The following is a 19,309-nucleotide window of genomic DNA, read 5'->3' as shown; positions in this document are numbered from 1 at the left end:
AATAGCAGTCAAAACTATGTAAGTTGAACCTGGATCCTTTGCTTTTCCCATGCCTCTTGATCTACTTTAAACTTCCCTATTACTGTTGAGAGTACCATTATCCTCCCAGTCCCCTGAGCACAGAATTTAAGTGTTATTCTGTCTTTTAAAAATTAAAAATTTAATATTTTCCCATTAAGCATTATTCTCAAATACTCATTATCTCCCACCTCCATATTCAATCTGTTGCTAAGGCCTGTCAATGGCACTTTTGCAATATCTCTCAAATATGCCTCTTTCCTCTGATATTGCAACCACTTTTAAGCATGGCCTTTTAAGCATTCAAAGTCTTTTGTAATTTAACACTCCCCACTTCACCTTTCCAGTATTCCTGTATTTTATATCCTGACACAGATTCTTCCATTTAATGACATTGGCCCCTTAGTTGTTCACAAACAAGACACTCCATCTCTCAGCTCCATATATTTTTTCTAGCTGTTCCCTCTACTTGGAATGCTCTCCCTACTGATTTCTGCCCATTTGTTTCTTGACTTCCTTGAAGTTCCAAATAAAATCTTATCTTCTACAGGAAACTTTTTTCAACTGCTCTTAAAGTTAGTGCTTTCCCTATATCAGCATCCTATTGCTTAGGATAAAGTTTGTCTGAGTATATGTTTGTTGCTTCCCCTATTAGATTGTAAACTCCTTGAGCGCTATCTTTTGCCTCTTTTTGTATCCCCAGTGCCTAGCGAAGTGCCTGGTAAGTAGTAAGCCCTTAATGTAATAAATGCTTATTATTATACTGACTTATTTACTCACTGTGCTAGAATACTAAGTATTCATAAAAATTGAAACTAGCTAAAATGGGTATAGAACTGCATGTGGATAAGGTTTTTTACACACTTAACTTCCATGAGGTAAAGTAGTAAGTCAGATGATGTATAGTTTCTGTCTAGTTCGATATTATTTAAGTGATTCTAATGGGCAGGAACCATGAGAAGTTGAAAGGAACCAAGTTTAAACAGGGTATTGTATCAGTAAAAACTGACAAGGGTAAAAGATAATAGTTATCTTTGACCTCAGTATAAATCAACATAGGTAGAATGAAACATAAAGATTAGTCTATTCTTTTCACCTTGTGCAAAGTTACAATTCTAACATAGTTTGGTTGCTGTGATGCTGGAAGATGTTAAGGATTCGACATCTCCCTCCTCCCTACCCTCATACTCATCAACAAGCATCTCTGACAGTAAATACTATATACTATTGTATATGAGGATAATTTAAGAGACAGTTCCATTTCATGAAATATTAAATCTCTATTTGACGGTGTTTACATAAAGAACATGGTTTTATATAACATCAAACTCAATAAGCTTGTAGTGAGTCATAGCCACTTTCTTTCAAGCTACATCTAAACAATTTTGATTGACAGCAAGAATTTGTAGAAGTTGGAGGAAAAGGAAAATAAAACACAATGATTTAGAATCTTTTATTTAGTCAATACTGATAAATTTTTCTATTAACATGATCTTGGGCTTACTAAAATGCTATTTTTAAAACCTTTGCCTCATCCCATAAAAATAGAAAAGTTAGGAACTATTTGGTTCAATGTAGCAAACATTCATTAAGTAATTTTCTATATTAGACACTAGGAAAACAAATATGATGTATTATTCAAGAGATACAATATACATAGACATGACTAAATAAAAATTAATTAGAGGCCAGAAAGAGAGAGAGTTAATATCCAGAATCATCAGAAAAGGCTGAAGGTGATGTAGACTGAGTCATAAAGAAATAGAATTCTGAAAAATAAAGATGAGGTGGAGATTGTTCTAGATGAAAATAGCTTAAGTAAAAATTGACCTATGCTCACTATTTTCTTGTTGTCCATTACAAAGTAAAGATGTCATGAATACATTTTCTTTGATTTTTATTTCAGGATAAATGTAAGATACTTGGGTTTTAAATAAATAAAGTGTGCAAGTACAGAATAGGAGAGATTGGACAAGTGAAGAGTTTATGTAAAAATGATCTAGTGATTAAAGTTAAATGGAAATTACTTATTTGATATGATAATTGACTACAAAGAGAAACGTGCATACATAGAATTTTGTAGTCAGTCTGGGGTCCATATTTTAGAAGAATCATTGACACATGGACAGTGCATAGAGAAAATAGTGACTAGTATGGTGGGGATTCAGAATGCTACTTAAAGATTGACTGAAATAAGAGAGTCTAGATATTCTGATAAATAAAAGACATTCTATCTTGTGAAGGACTATCATGTAGAAGAAAGAATAAGACTTTTTCCTCTTGTTCCAGATGGAAGAATTAAGACTTATAAAAGACAAACTTTCCCATAAGTAGTTAGAGATGACCAAAATGTTATTGCCTACTCTACAAAGTAATGGATATCACTGCTCATCTTCAAGGTTATTAAAGCGGGTATTCAGGCTTCAAAGAGAGGTAGGACTAGATTATATCTGACCTTTCTAGACTCTAGGAATCTATTCATTGAATGCATGTCTTAGAAAAATCATAAATCAAAATTAATTTCTAGATTGTTTTTATATTTTAATAACTCATTCTTGATGTTATGTTTTTAGATGACTAAACATTCTCTGGTTATGATAATCATGAATTAAGGAAAGGTTATGGTATAGAAGGAAAAAACACAAAAATTGATTTCAGGAGACTGGGTTCTGATCATGCTACTACTAACAAGTTTTGTGAACTATAGAAAATCACTTAAATTCTCTGAAGGTCAGCTCCCTCATATATAGATCAGAATAATCAAAGGACAATGTTTTTGTTTGTTTGTTTTTCTGAGGCAATTCTGGTTAAGTGACTTGCCCAGGATCATACATCTGGGAAGTGTTAAGTATCTGAACCCATTTTTGAACTCGGGTCCTCTTGACTTCGAAGCAGTTGCTCTATCCACTGTACTATCTAGCTGCCCCTAGATCAGAATAGTCAATGAGATTTTGAGGTCTCATAAATTATAATACTACAAGAATAATATTAACCAGATTTTGGATTAAAAGCTGGAGAAGTTTTTAAAGACACCTCTTCCAATTTCCTCATTTATAGAAACAAGGAAATTGAAACCCAGACAGAGTAAGAAGGAAAGGATTTGCACTGTAGGCTTCCAAATATAAAGACAGTATCCTTTCTACTATGTTAAACCATCACTCAGCTACTACTCTTCTCCCTCAACTTTCACCAGATAAACAAGATTCTAAAGCATATACTATATGAAGTATATATGAAGACAATGAATTCATTAAATTGGAATTTGTCCATATATAAAATGGCATGAATTGTCAGTGTTTAATCATCTTTAAGATAATGTTATCATTCTTTTCAGATAACACCTGAACGCTGAAAAAATCATGTTGTTTCTTTCAAAAGACTGCCATAGTCAATGTTAGTAATCATATGTAACAACTTTTAAAAGACAAAATACCTTAGAACAGAAGTTAATCAATAATAACCTAAAGTGAAACACGGAGACGCAGTTTTCCAGTTTGCATTAATTTTCCATTAAGATTTCCACTAAAGGGTGCTAAGGGGTTTCCTGAGACAATTCCTCGTTTGGCATTTTAAGGACAGTAAAACATGACTCACAGATTGACTACAGCTTGGCTTTAGTTGACATCTGGTTTAGGTTTGAGAGTCTGCAAGCTGTACAGATGTAGTCTCAATTAACCCTTTCACTGATGGTTTGATTGATGCTTCAAAGTGACAGTGAGTGCAGTGCTAATGATTAGCAAGGAGATTTTTTTTCTTTTAATTACTTACACATTCCACACTTCTAAATAAGTGGAAATGTTCAACTTTCATGATATGGTAGTATGAGGGTTATTGCTGAATCATCTTAACTAATATTTAAGATGACAGATTTGGCATTTTTCAATAAAACAATGAAAGCACTCCTCACCACAAGCTAACATGCTTGTAATATTTCACATATGGATCTGGGTTCCATCAAAAATGTTCCATCAGTACCACCATGTTTCAAAGAATTAATGATTTGCTTAAGAACCTTAACATTTGTAGAAACAAATTAAGTAATTTAGATATGAGAAGATACCATGAATAAAATAGTAAAATGTTGTAACCATGATATTTATGTAATTTCCATGTAATTAACCTATGATTATAAAAATTATTTTTCAATGAACCTTATGTAGATAGTTAGATATATAGGAATGATCCAAGCAATAGTATCTAGTCTGTTCCAAATAGATAATAAAATCCAGAGGGGTAAGGTAAGATGCAATTTAGTGCCTATTTAAAAGGATAGGCCATTTGAATATATAGCATTTACATCAAAGTCAGGAATTGATCAAGCTTCCAGTGATTTAAAAAAAAAAAAAAAAAGCAAGAAATGCCCTGTTTTTGTGACTGCAGAAACATCCACAGGGGTCATCCTTCCAAATCCATCAAAATCTCAGTGAAAATATCATTGATGAATATTGGGAAAATTCAGTTTGCTCAAGGATACCTATGATAATTTTATAATTTGTAGTAATTATGCTATCAATATTTCTTCAAAAGTTTCCTAATTTTTTAAGAACAGTGGTCCCACATTAAGGATTTCAGAAACCTCCCTTGAGTCCAATCGCCAAGAAGTGGTATTATTTAGATGCAGACCTGGGCATTATGGTTGATGCTTGTTTCAGGTCTACTAATTTAGTGATTTGCTAATGAATATCATCAACCTATAGGAATGATTTGTGGGAGGAAAAATAGTTTAAATAAATGACAAATCTGTTCACAAAAGATAAAACTCCTATTTATATTTTGCTCTAAAAAACAAAATATATTGCCTTTTTTTTAAGAGTTTAAGAGTCCAGGTGCCCCACCTCCTGTCTGAAGCATTTTCTGGTTTGTTGCCTCACTTCATTTGCAAACTTTAAAATGAAACTGACACAAGATCTAGTCAAAGCAATGGGGCTCAGAAATCGTGTCAGCTTTGCTTTGCTGAATTTGTAAGATGAGAGTAGAACGTAGTGGGGTCATGCAAAACAAAACAAACCAAAAAGAACAAAATAAAGGGGGAAAGTTGAAAAGGGGCAACAGAAAGTAGGAGTTAGAGACCAGATCTGTGACTTCATTGGCATTGGAAGCCCTGATGGAACTCCTTCTACCAATGCTGGTCAGCAACTTCTCTAAAACTTATATTTTTCAAGAGTTGCCTAAAGGCTTGAGACATTAAATGATTTGCCAGGGTCACACAGATATAATATCAGAGGCAGAATTTAAATCCAGATTTTCCTAGCTTCAAGGCCAGCTCTCTATCAAAATGAAAAAAAAATCATACTAAAGATATTTTTTTTTAAAAGAGGAAATACTTTACATGGGTTTAGATTGTTTAGAATAGAAACAAAAAGTTGCAAAAGGAAAACTTTATTTTCTTGAAGAATAAGGTAAGAGAGGAATATAGATTAATATAATACTAGTTATAGAATCAAAAGCCCTGAGTTTGAATGCTGGCTTTAACATTTACAAAATATGAATAGACCCTTAAATTTTCTGTGCCTCAGCTTCCTTTACTATAAAATGAGCTCAATACTACCTACACTCTTAGGATTTGTTGGGAAGAAAGCTTCCCCTCAGTCTCATCTTTAAGATATTTTTTCTGTGTCTCTTCCTATTTCTGTTCTCTCTCCTTTTCTCTTCTGTGTTTCTGTGTCTCTTTCTGACTCTGTGTGTCTCTCTTCTTTCTCTGTCTCTCCTTCCTCCTTCTCTCTGTCTTTGTCTTTCTCCCTCTCTCTCCTCTTTGTCTGTTTCTCTCTCTCCCTGTCTGTCTCTGTCTTTCCCCCTCTTTCTCTCTGTCTCCCTCTGTCTCTCTCTTTCTGTTTTTATATTCATATACATATACACATATGTATACACATGCATATGTATGTGTATATGCATATTTATATACATATTTATGAAAACATTTCTATAAACACATCTATAAATACACATGCTTATATACATGTGCATGTGTATATACATAGATCTATATCTATTTATATGTACATGCATACATACACATATAACTTTTTTCTTCTTTTCTTTCTTATTCTTTCTAAGAGACTAAGGAATCTGTCTGTCTTTCCAGGCATCTGGAGGAATTCTGAGTTGACGGGAAACCTAAATTTCTTGATTATATTCTAGCTATCAACTTTGAAAGCATTGGGTTAAAGCTTAAACAAAGAATAGCTTTATTATTCTCTTAAGTGATAAAGAGTTAAGATAATAATCAAAATATTTATAATTGAAGATACTTAAAAAAAGAAAAAAAAAAGATCTTGCTTAAAATGACAAAGAAAGAGAATCAGTCATTGAGAGTGATGTGTTCTGTTCTAAAAGAATGTAACCCCATGGTGACAGAGTTATTCATTACGCATGGTGTGGTATTTATACTCTTTTTCTTTTTCTTTTTTTACAGGATATATGCATGGGTAACTTTACAGCATTAACAATTTACACTCTTTTTCTGTGATGTGCTAATGCTAGGTCTCTATAGGAAAGAATTCTACTGAAGTAAGTTAATATTAGTATATACATTTTTTTTAAAGAAAGTATATTTTGCAAAGTAAATATTACAACTGATTCTGTTTTAAAATGACGTCATAAAATGTCAGACAATAATATTCCTTTAATAGTCAGTCTTTGCTTTCATAAGGCAGCAAAGACATAATTAGAAAAAATAAGGAAGTATATTTACCCTTAAGACAAAGCTTGAAGTTCTTTTACCAATATGGTTCATTGACAGCCTGAGAAATAGTGAAAATAAATGACCAGAAAGTTGGCCCCCTTCTCAAATGCCTTTGTTCCACAAGCAGAACTACCTTTGAAGTCAGAAGGAGTTCAACATTCATGATATGGAAGGGACTAATAGAGGATGAATTTTTTTGGATTAATAAACTAAAAGAGAAAAAAAAAATCTGAGAAAGCCTGTTAATTGATGCTTGTCTCACTGAGGGTAAACTTAAGACACCAAAAGGAGCAAATTAGGTAATTTAAAGCACTTTATAAAATACAGTGTAAGTGGAAGATATCCTCATTACGTAACTTTTTTTCCTGTTCAAAAGAAAAAGCACAATTGAAATATTGCTTCTTAAAAATGTGAATTGTCTTGCTTATGTCTCAGGAATTCCTGGATATATATATACACTTACATACATAAATACAAATATGCATGCACATGTATACATATATTATATATAAATTTTAATTCTACATTTCCTATTTCATAAATTGAAGATCATTAGTGAGCATCAAATCCAAAGTAATTGTTGACATATAAATTATTAATTCAGTTTTGAAAATAAATCCAATCAGCCAAATTAATTGAAATAAATAGAATAAAAATCTACTTTTGCCAAAAGGGCCAAGCTAAAAACATAATAAGAATCTATTTATGGAGAGCTACTTTCTAAAAATATTCTTTTAATTTTAAGTGTTCTTAAAGACAAATGTCTGGTAGATAGAAGAAAGATAAAGCTAAATAGTTTACATAATAATTTAATATAGCAGAAAACACCAAACAATTTAATAGAGATTGATATGAGTCTCAAAAAAAAATTCTTAACCATCCAGAATTTGTAAACTGAGAGAAATTATTCTGAAATCTGATAACTTAAAATTTTGAAATTATTCCAAAATTATTCTAAACATTTCCTAATAATTTCAATAATCCCAATAGAGCATAGAGGGTATGACTTTTCAACCTGCTTTTTGCAATTCAGACAGAGCTTTAATATTATATGTTTTTAAAAAGTTAACAATTTGCACTGGCAGAAAGGTAGCTTCCATTTAGGAGTCTATTACATCAATCAGTTCATATACTGGATCTTTGCCCCCCAAAACACATCATATTTTGACTCTCCAATCTTCCATTACTTCAAGATAACTCTAAAGAATATCAGTAGAACCATCCTGACTCTTATCAAGCTTTTTCAGAACAGATTTTCATAGAAGAATACAATCTTAAATATCACTCACATATGCTTTTAAATATCTTCATTCAAGGTGAACAGAAAGAGACAAACTGTATTATCTTATTTCTTGCATGAATGATTAGAGTCAAGTTCTTTTAATTAACAAGATGATTAATAACTAAGAAAAATGAGGGACTATTGGGTCAGCCTTCTTACTTTCAATATGTTTTTTCACAGATACATTTGTAAAAGTATTGAGGTGATTGAAGAAGGGAGATCAAATTTTGAAAAATATCAGCACTAATGCTCCAGGAATTTCAATAATAAAAAGAAAGAAGAAAATGAGAGTAAGACTAAGGATATTAAGATAATTAAATATTTTCATCTAAGACAATAAAAACAGATAACAGAATAGCTGTTATTGTTCTTTGGTCTAATGTGGAAAAATTCCACTTATAAAATAGTAGCATTTCGCTTTCAAAAGAGAAGTTAGATTAAAAGAGATCAGGCGACCCAGGCATTTCAAATATTAATGCCAGCACAGTTATCAAATACTTTGTTGAAAACCTAATATTAGGGTGAGGGTGACTGAGCTAGTCAGTCAAATCACTCCATAGTACTTAAAATAGGTGAAACGGCAATCTTTATATCTTAAGAAGATAAAAAAAATAATCCACATCAATCATAGATTTTAGTTTTATTTATAGTCAAAATTCCTTTTTAAAAGCTTTTTAAGCTCGGTTTAAAAATCATGCTCATCTGATAATCTTGGGAGGAAACATATTGATGGCATTAAACAATCATCTCTAATTCCTCAGTAGCGGCCCTAAATATCTATTTGAAGAGATACAGCTTTGCACTAGAGCTAGAGGCTTGTGGGAGATAAGGATCTTCATATAAGCATCCTCTTTATGTGTATTTATACTAGCTTAAAAGGTAGAAACATAGGGACTGGAAAATTATTAAGATTTATTTTTCCTAATATAAATATTCATATTAATTATTTACTGTACTTTGGCAGCTGGCAGTGAGAATTTCTTTGAAGAATAGAGTTATTACTCCATTTGGAAGGTATGGCTAAATTTCAAATAAACCAATTTATCTACTACTGACTCATTGTCAGGCTATGCATATTTCCTGTACATTTTTCTATATGGCATTATATCTAGCATCTGTAGCCTTTTTTTCCCCCATGCACAGTCACACTATTCTAATTCAGCCCCTTATCAGTTTACACTTGGAGTACTGCAATGACATTCTAATTGGTGCTCCTGCCTCAAGTGTTTCCCTCTTCCAATCTTCTCTCAATTTGAAAACAGTGATTTTTATCACCCTTCCAACACAATACATTTCAATAGATTCCTATGATCTCTAGGATGAAATATAAACACCTCTGTTTGATATTCAAAGCTCTTTAACATCTCGATCCATCTTATTTTTCCAGATTTATTTCATATTATTTCCTTTCTCATATCTAAAGGTGAAGGTAGATTACTGAATTGTCATTCCCTATATAGGACACTTAATCTCTCCTCTCAGTTCTTTTGTACTAGATATCTTTTTTCCTGGAAAAGTTTTTTCCCATGCTATTGTTTCTTGGAATTCCTAAATTCTTTCAAAGCTCAATTAATGTATCACATTCTGCAGGAGATATTTCTTATTCTCACTAGATACTAAACCTCCACTTCTCCCAAGACTACTTTGTTTTTATTTAGGATCTTAATTTTATATGCAAATTTTTGCAGTTACTGTTTTGCTTCTTAGCATTTAAGTTATTTGATGTTAGGGACATTCACTTTTGTTTTTGTAACCTGTTGCATAATATCACGCCTGGACATATCAGGTAATAAATGTATGTTGAATGATTGAAGTACAATGATGATCAGATTGACATTTTGTCTCTTATTTCCTAATGACAAACCAAAATGTACTCTAGAAGTGGTACTTTTTAATCTGTTTATAGGACAATAATTTTGCCTAGAATTCAAGCATAGAAGTCAACACCAAAAAAAAAAAAAAAAAAAAAAGAGTTACTAGCTAGTATATGAAAAGATCCTTTTTCCCTTCATGGTATAAAGTCAAAGGTAGAACCTGCCTTACTAAAAGAAATCAGAATAAGAGAACACTTCACAAATCAAACTTTACTGAGTCATGAATTTGACAGTACTGAGATGAAAGTCTATTACAATTCTAAGGTTCTTGAATATAGTTTAAAATTATTTCTTTAATGCAGAGATGGGGTAGCCTATACCTGTCTAGTCATACCTTAAGAAGCACCTAATTCAATGTTCTCATTTTAACAGATAAAGAGAAAGAAGAATAGGGATATTAAATACGCAATAGATATTTAACTAATGGTAGAGATCATACACGAAACTGAGTCTCTGTGATCACATTTAGGACTCTTTCTTTTTCAGTAATACTGCTGCAACCAGACCCTCTGCTGCAACTCTATCCCTTTATTCTAACCCTTAAAGGTTAGTCATTATCTCCAACGCAGGCCCAATCCATGGCAAGCCCTGCTCTGCTGCTGCCTGGGAAGGCCCTGGTGTCCCTGGAAGGGTCAAGCTTGAAAGTATGCGGTATGTATTTGTGCAAATCCAGACAGCCTCTGCTCTTAACGAATTCACCCTTCTCCATTTTGATTGCAGAAAATTATTAAGCATGTATTTTGAGGCAAGTTATTTTATTTATGTTTGCCATAGTTTCTGATCTGTAAAGGAAAAAATAATAATGGTACCCACCTCCCAGGGATGTTGTAAAGATCAAAATTGCATAATGATTATAAAGTACTTAACACCATGGCCAGCCATATGCTAATCACTAAATTATTATTTCTTAATTGAATGTAATTTGTTCAGGCCTGACAATTTTAGAGTATAAAATGCCAAAGGTAATAAGATCATTGGTTTTTATATGATATACTTTGGAAATGGAATTGAGGTCATCTGAAGTTTTACTACATGTTTTAAATACACAACATTCTTTGTGTTATTACTATATTTATAAATTATTTTATATAATGAAATTTAATAGCTCATTTTAACAGGAATGCTATTAGAAGAAAAAAATTTTAATCATCAGGATGCTGTTATCCATGAATTGAGATTTTTAAAAGATGTGATAAAAAGAGATATTTGAAAACTGTTAAATATTTAATAATTTTAGTTATAAAGTAGATAATGCTTTTAGCTATAAAGCCGACGATAGTACATATTAAAGAAATTTTCATTTGAAATGCTAAATATGTATTATGAATTCTGAATGTGTATATGGTAATTTAAAAACATAGTTTCAACACATTAATAGAGTCAATTATTCCACATGTGCTGTATGTCTGAAACCCCAGAATATAGGTAGTTTGGGGGATGACCTCAAACATGGCCTAAGTAGTAAAACTCCAGATTCTATTTTCCCACTGCACTGTTTCCTTTCTGAAAAATAAAATACCCACTTGGTTAATCCTGAGTTGACTTTTAATAATCTGTGATTATATCATTGGCTGTCAGCTATCAAAATGGATCTAAGAAAGTTAAAATGACAATGTTATCACTATGCCCCTCTTTTTCCTTTTACAGCAAATTTCTGTAATAAAGAAGTTTTATGAATACAATGATAAAACTATTAAATAATAGACTGATATTTGAATATCTCTGAATTACTACAATAGGATGCAAGTATGAATCTCTAATAATTTTAACCTAAATTTGTAGCCAAATTATAACATAGGGATACTGTCTTCCTGAGGAGGAAATGATTAGACAAGGTAATAAGACCAAGATGTAAAGTGAATTTTTTCTAAATAAATGGAAGAGTACATTTTGAGAAAATAATATGATTAGATGAGTTTTCTGATCTATATACATCTATATGTATATGATTCACTTTTAAAATTTATCTATTGTGGAAATTTAGTTAAGTACATTTTAGTAATAAGTTCTCAGAATTGGATCATGAGGTTTTTAATTAAGGATTAAAGATTTTATACATAAATTATATTAATGATGACAAAGAAAATGAAATCATTCTCCCATTTTAAAAGTCTTATCATTTTAAAAGGCAGAACAGACCATAAATGAGTTTTCCCCCCAAAATGATGCCCCCCATCACCAATATTATTCAATATTGCATTGGAAATCCTATTCATGGTAACAAGAAAAGAAAAAAGCAATCAAAACTGGAATAAAATACCACTTTTTTTTTTTTGCAGACAATATGATGTCACAAACAAAACCCTGCAAGAAGACATAGTAAGAAATGCCCCATTTCAAATTGGACTATATAAAATACCTGGAAGTTCATTTGCCAAGACAAAACCAAGAACTGTATCAGATCTAAAATATTGGAAAGAAATAGATTATTTATAAGTAGGCAAGGCCAATATAATAAAAATCAAGAACAGAAAGTCAAGAAGACCTAAAGAACTACTAATAAAAATGCAAAGAAAGGAGATTTAGCAGTATCAGATCTTAAACTTATAAAAATATAATTATCAAATCTATCTGATTCTGGCTAATGAATAGAAAAGTAGCATATATATATATATAATTACAAATCATATCATTAAAGGGTTTAGGCAAAGATAGAAATAACAAATGATACATAAACTGAAAAGCTCTGAAGTTTCTAAATTTAAGTGATTTTTTTTCTTTCTTTTTTTTTTTTTTTTTTTTTTTTTTTTTTGCTGAGGCAACTGGGATTAAAGGACTTGCCCAGGGTCATTCAATTAGGAAGTATTATGTGTCCAAAGCTGAATTTGAAGTCTTCCTGACTTCAGGACCAGTACTCTATCCATTATGCCATCTAGCTGTTTTTAGCTATATTGTCAGAATTATCTAGCAAACTCTAAATTTGGAACCAGGAAAGCAGAGTACTGTCATGAAAATAAAACCTATTAAAATTAATTCTCTATATTAGACTTCTGGAACTCAAAATATGATGCTTAAATGAATATTAAGAATGGCTTACTAGAATACAAGGGGAATTGATTTAGTTAACATTAGTGGTAATTACTGTATTGCTTTACATGGCTTGTGTTTTAAGGTTTTTTGCTTACCTTGGTGACATGTAAATCTTCCTTCTCAAAATGAATCCATTGTAAGGCCTCTAAGTAATTTGATCTGTATCTGATTTAATGTAATTATGAATTTATGATAATTGTGAAAAAAGATTGATTTATTTGTTTTGACCTAGTGCTACATGGGTAAGTAACTAGACTGTCTCTATGTGTTGTTTAGAGATTGTTAACCAAAACAATGGCTAGCAATGATTCTGGGACACAGTTCCCTATTAGGTCCCTTCAAGGAACTTACCCCTTGGCAACATCTCATCCTGAGCCAAATGGCTTTTCTTCCATTATGACTTCCTGTTTTTTGTTGGTCATAAGGGTAAGGGTTCTTTCAGAACTGTTCTTTGGCCAAAAGGGGGAAATGTCAAGATATTAGGAGATACCCTATTTTCTAGAGCTAAGACTCAGCAAGCAAACTGATGCTGAACAATACTTTGCACTCACCCTCTGGATGATCTTAGCCACAGCAAAATCCCAGGAGTGTCTGGTCAAAAAACTGTGATATGAATCAAATTTGTCACATTGTTGCTGTTATTCCTCATTATCAGGGCTAGAGCTGGGTCTCTTATCTCTAGCCTGCTTTATTTGCTTCCAGCTACCATAAATTAGAAGCCAGTTCCATCCACCTGACATATGACAACTATCTTAAAGATTATGGAAAGGAACTAAATTTGTTTTTCTTCACCCAAATAATCAGGCAGGTTGGGAAAATGCAGAATTTTAAAATCTACATAAAAAATGTAGACCTCTATGTAAAATCTAATTCTGCTCAGCAATAACTACTTGTAATGAGAAAAGGGAAAGAAGGAAGGAAAAATGAATATATACATATACATATATATATATATATATATATGTGTGTATGTACAGGCATGTGTGTATATATGCACCTATACATACACATTTATGCATATATACATATATGTATAGTGCCTATTATATTCTAAACACTGTGCTAAGTACTTTTAAAAAAATAAATATGATCAGATTTGATCCTTACAACAATAATGTAAGTGCCATTATCCTCATTTTACCATTTGAAGGAACTGAGTTAAACATGTTAAGTGACCTTCTCAGAGTCTGTGTCTGTTGTTGAATTTGAACTCAGGTCTTCCTGACTTCAGATCTGATATTCTTATTTACTGTGCAATGAAGGAGCCTCATTGAACAGTCATTTTATCATCTTAGTGAATTGAGTGGGACACTGTGGAGTAAACTGTTTTGACAAAGGAAATATAGCCAGTGTATGTCAGAAGGAGGACTTGAACAGTATGTGTCAGAGGTGAGAGATCATCATACTTCTAAAGCTAATTTTCTATTTACTAACCCCATACTGCCTCTCAAAAGAAATTACTGAAAAAGGAGAACATCTTATTAAGTGAATTATTTGGCCATGAGGAGGAAGAAGAGAAGTACTAGTAGTATTAGAACTAATAGTCAGTCTTATAAGGCATTGCAAAGAGCTTTATACAAATATATAACTTTATCCTTGCATAATTCTCATTTTATAAAAGTGGGAACTAAGTCCCTATGTTTCTACCTTTTAAGCTAGTATAAGTACACGTAAAGAGGATGCTTATATGAAGATCCTTATCTCTCACAAGCCTCTAGCTCTAGTGCAAAGCTGCATCTCTTCAAATAGATATTTAGGGCTGCTACTGAGGAATTAGAGATGATTGTTTAATGCCATCAATATGTTTCCTCCCAAGATTATCAGATGAGCATGATTTTTAAGCCGGGCTTAAAAAGCTTTTAAAAAGGAATTTTGACTATAATAAATAAAACTAAAATCTATGATTGATGTGGGTTTTTTTTTTTTTTACCTTCTTAAGATATAAAGATTGCCTCTTCACCTATTTTAAGTACTATGGAGTGATTTGACTGACTAGCTCAGTCACCCTCACCCTAATATTAGGTTTTCAACAAATTATTTGATAACTGTGCTGGCATTAATATTTGAAATGCCTGGGTCACCTGATCTCTTTTAACTTCAACTAAGACATAATTAAGTGCCTTAGCCAGGATCAAACATCTATTAAATATCTGAGATTGGACTTGAATTAACTTCTTGATTCTAGGTCCAGCATTCTAAAGAGCCTTGAAATTATGGAATGTAAATTCTTCCAGTAGAATGCAAGATCCTTAAGAAAAGGGACTTGTTTCATTTTGGTCTTTGGATCCTTTCCCACTAAGCACAGTATATATCACAGAGTAGGTGTCTTTTAATCAACTTGCTGGGAATAACTAGCACTTATATAGAAATTAAACGTTTGAAACATGCTTTAGTTATATATATTATATATTATATTATAATATTATATATAAAACTAAAGCATGTTTCAAACGTTTAATTTCTATATATATATAGAAAATATATATATATATATATATATATATATTTTAACTCATTTGATATTCATGACAACTCTGTGACCAGATGGTATGATTATTCCATTTTATTGATGTGGAAACAGATTGGAAAAGGTCAGATGACTAATTTAAGGTCACACAGCAAGTTTCTGAAGCTCAATTTGAATTGAGGTCTTTCTAAGTCTCTGTTTATGCTGTATCATCTAGTTAACTCAATAAATACTTATTAAGTTGAAATGAATTATACCTTCCTTAATTTTTTTCTAGAGATGAGAAAAATAGGCAAATGAGTGATTGATGTTGTCTTGATCACCTTTTTTTTTTTTTTTTTTTTTTTTTTTTTCCAGGGGTAGGTAAAATTGTCTGATTGTTTCCCCCTTGATTGGAATCTTCCCCTCTTTCACCTATCTTGTGGATCATTCCATCAATGCCCTCAGGCTTGTCTCACCCCCAGCATGGGTGTCATCTGTACATACTCAGTCTGCTCCAGCTGTTCTTCCAGGCTTTCTGTTCTCTCTTTTCACTTCCACTTCCACATGTAGCACATTGAGGACAGAGGTATCAGAATCCAAATGTGGTGGCTCCACTGTCATTGAAGAAAATAGAAATGTTGACAGACTGTTTCCATTTTTTCATCTGTTTGCTGTCGTCATTCAAATGTCATCTTTCAATGCTCTTGGGATGATCTGGTTTAACTGTTGCCAAGCATTCCTGTAGATCCATATCCTCATTGTTTCATGAAGTAATACTGCTCATAATCTTCCCCTTCCTTCCACATTATATCTTGCAAATGAGTTTCTACTTTAAATCAAAATTGCAACTTATATAAAATAAATGCAGTCCAACCAGAATTATACTTTAGAAGATTAAGAACTGTTTTATATATTTTTTTCCTTATAAAAAACTCAGATCACTTATTAGACAAGTTTAGATATGAAGTAGGGTATGTATTTAGAAATAGGATTATGAATAAAAAATTTGAGATTAATATCATCAAAAATGATCTTCCTCATTAATATCATTGTATTTCTGGACTAATGTACAAAATATGATACAGTGCCTTTTTTTTTTTTTTTTTTGCTTCTTTGGGATATTTTGGTTGCTGAGTCCTGGGACTAACAAATAATTTCTAAACTCAGAAAAAATTAAATAGTATCATATACACAATAAAAGTGAGAAGCTTCTTAAAGGATCAAAGATATAGTTGCATTCATAACATATCTAATAAAAGTCTATTTTTGACAGATTTCAAGGAAATATTTATTGATTACTAAGTGTTGAGGAACAAAACTACATGCCACAATAGAAAAAGTTCTGGGGATCCGAGGTCTGATTCTGGTTCTTCTATTAAAAACCACCAGCCAGGACCTTGAGCAGGTCTTCTAACTCTTGGTTCTTTGTTATTTCATCTATAAAATGTGGAAGTTGGACTAGATGTCCGATACATATTGCTTATACTTTATCACTAAATAGTTGCATTTTAGTCATTTTATGGTAATATTTTGTTTTCCTTTGCCAAAATGGTTTAGAGTTCAGCAAAAGATCTTAGTAATCAATAAATATTTCCTTGAAATCTGTCAAAAATAGACTTTTATTAGATATGTTATGAATGCAACTATATCTTTAATCGAAAATGGTACCATTAATGGAACCAAAACATACATGTAAGGCAACTAAGGAAGAATTTTCACAAAAATTTCCATGCCTAGTTCCGGTAATATAATTACTTGACTCTCTGTGCATATTGAATTAATTTAACTCATGTGGCAAGTAGTATAATTTCTATCCTAGAATGATACCAGTATAGAAGTCATCACTTGACATGACTGCATCATGAAGGACTGCTGACAGTCAGGAGAGATCAAAAGCAGATCAGGTTGCTTAAGAAACTATAAGTCACTGAATTCATAAAGACAAGACTGAGAGCCCCAGAGAGTTATGAAACCTGGAGGCAATTGTAGGAGACAAAAGCAGTGGACACATTAATAAAATCCTAAACTAGGCTTCAGTTTTCCCTTTTTTAAAATGTTGTATACATAGCACACTAATCCTTGGGATTCCACCTTTGAATAAAACGATCCATCTCTACAGAAACAGAAAAATCCTCAATTTGAGATAATGTGATTCAAAATCACATAGTGTGTCCCTACAATCTGCATATATCTTTCACTATAATTTCTATCTAATTATTTTAAAATAAAATTTATTTCTCAAGAATATGATATACACATTTAATTTAGTGAAATTTTCATGGACAAAATTACTAAATCTGTTCCAAAGAAAGAATTTATATAGCTTCTAATACAGGAAAAAATAAGTCATAATTTGCAATTAATGCAAAAAAAACCTCATATAGCCAAAGGTCAAATCTTTCCTTATGTAAATATGTTTATTATTATTATATTTTGATAAAAATTCTCTAATGCAGTTACTATTTTAAGTGAATTATATTCAAAATTTCAAAAAGCTAGGAAATTAGTTTTTTAAAGTTTTTTTTTTTTTTTCCCTTGAGAAAAATCAGCAAAAGGATAACATTGTACCTTGTGGTAGGAAGGGATGATAATGGAAGAAATAAAGAAGGTAGAATGGCTTGGTCAATTTTTTTGCTTTTATTTTCTCTATCACAGAGAATAATCTTTGGACTAGAAAGACTACAAGAAAAAAAATGACTACTTGGGAATGAAAACTCAGGCTAACTAGGGTGATAGTAAGAAATTTAGCTGCTCTTGATAAGTTTAGTTAAGCTCAGGCACGTGAAAATACATCCCATGGTAATGAACAAATTGTCAGACTTGATTCCTGGCCACTACCAGCCATTTTTGGATGACTGCAGAAAATGGAAAATAAGTACTGCTGAAACTGGGTAATCAAATATTGCCTCAGTTTGTTTTTTTAAAAAAGGAGAAGAGAATAGAGCTTGTAAACTATAAATCGATGAGCCTGACTTTTATCCTTGGGGAAAATAAAATGGTTAGCAAGAAGTCAATAAATAGAGTTTCATTAAGAACAAATTATTTCAATCTAATGACTTTCTTCTGTGACAGAATGGTGAGATCAGCATATCAGGGTCATTTGGATAAAGTTTACATTAACTTTAACAAAAATTTTGACAGTGTCTCATGGTGACCTTATGGAAAAGATGAAGAAACATGATTAGAAATAATATAGATCTGTTTACTTAGGACTATTCCACCATATCTGGTTAAATAGATAGACCTAAAGACTAATTGTTAATAGGTTAAGTCTACTTGGAAGGATATCTGTAGCATAGTTCCCTAAGGATCTGCCAATGGTCTTTTGCCTTTTAATCTTTTTGCCACTTATTTTTGAAGCTATATATGGCAGGCTTATTGAGTTTTCTAATGACAACATTTGGGAGATATAGTTAAGAGATTAGATAATGAGATCAAGATTCAATCAAATCAATCAATTAACATTTATCATGTAGCTATTAAATGCAGCAGGCAGTGGATTCAAATTTTATTTTTGAGATTAACATTTGGCAAAATCAAAAATCTTACATCTGATTTCAAACTAGCAATTAAACAAGAAAAGAAGTGTAAGAGATAAGATGAAGTGGCAAATCTTACCCAGAAGAAATGCATTCTGGGTGAACCCTATATGATATGGCTGTCAAGAAAGCTAATGAGTCTTGTGCTACATTAAAACTTAAATAGGTTCCTCATATTGTATTATTCATTTTATAATTCTGTTAAGTGTCAGCTCAATTTAAAAAAAATAGGCAACATTTATTTATAGTACATGGCATTCTTTCTGCTGAAAATACAAGAATTGAAAATGAAATAGCTTAGTTTTTTTTTTCTGTCCAAGGCTTTGTAATCAATTTTGGGATACATAATATATCTGCAAAATGGAATAAAATAAGGTAGAAAATATTTTAATAATATTTAGGAATGCTGGTTCACTTGGAGCTTAGGGGAGGAAT

At 31.7% G+C, this 19,309-nt stretch overlaps 1 protein-coding gene across 4 annotated transcripts in view; it reads right to left on the bottom strand.

The window, feature by feature from the left end:
* Positions 1–19,309, bottom strand: part of FMN2 (formin 2) — a 426,622-nt gene that overhangs the window by 131,048 nt on the left and 276,265 nt on the right. Inside the window, exon 15 of one of the 4 annotated variants that reach the window (XM_031966952.1) lies at positions 15,840–15,949. The exons of the other annotated variants lie outside the window; for them this stretch is intronic. Within the exon in view, the coding sequence (XP_031822812.1) occupies positions 15,840–15,949 (110 nt within the window). The remainder of the gene's footprint in view (positions 1–15,839; positions 15,950–19,309) is intronic. 4 annotated transcript variants of the gene reach the window in all.

Source organism: Sarcophilus harrisii, chromosome 4 (assembly GCF_902635505.1).
Source record: "Sarcophilus harrisii chromosome 4, mSarHar1.11, whole genome shotgun sequence".
Taxonomy (NCBI): Eukaryota; Metazoa; Chordata; class Mammalia; order Dasyuromorphia; family Dasyuridae; genus Sarcophilus; species Sarcophilus harrisii.
Note: the sequence above shows the minus strand (reverse complement) of the source record. Positions and strands in the feature narration are given on the sequence as shown.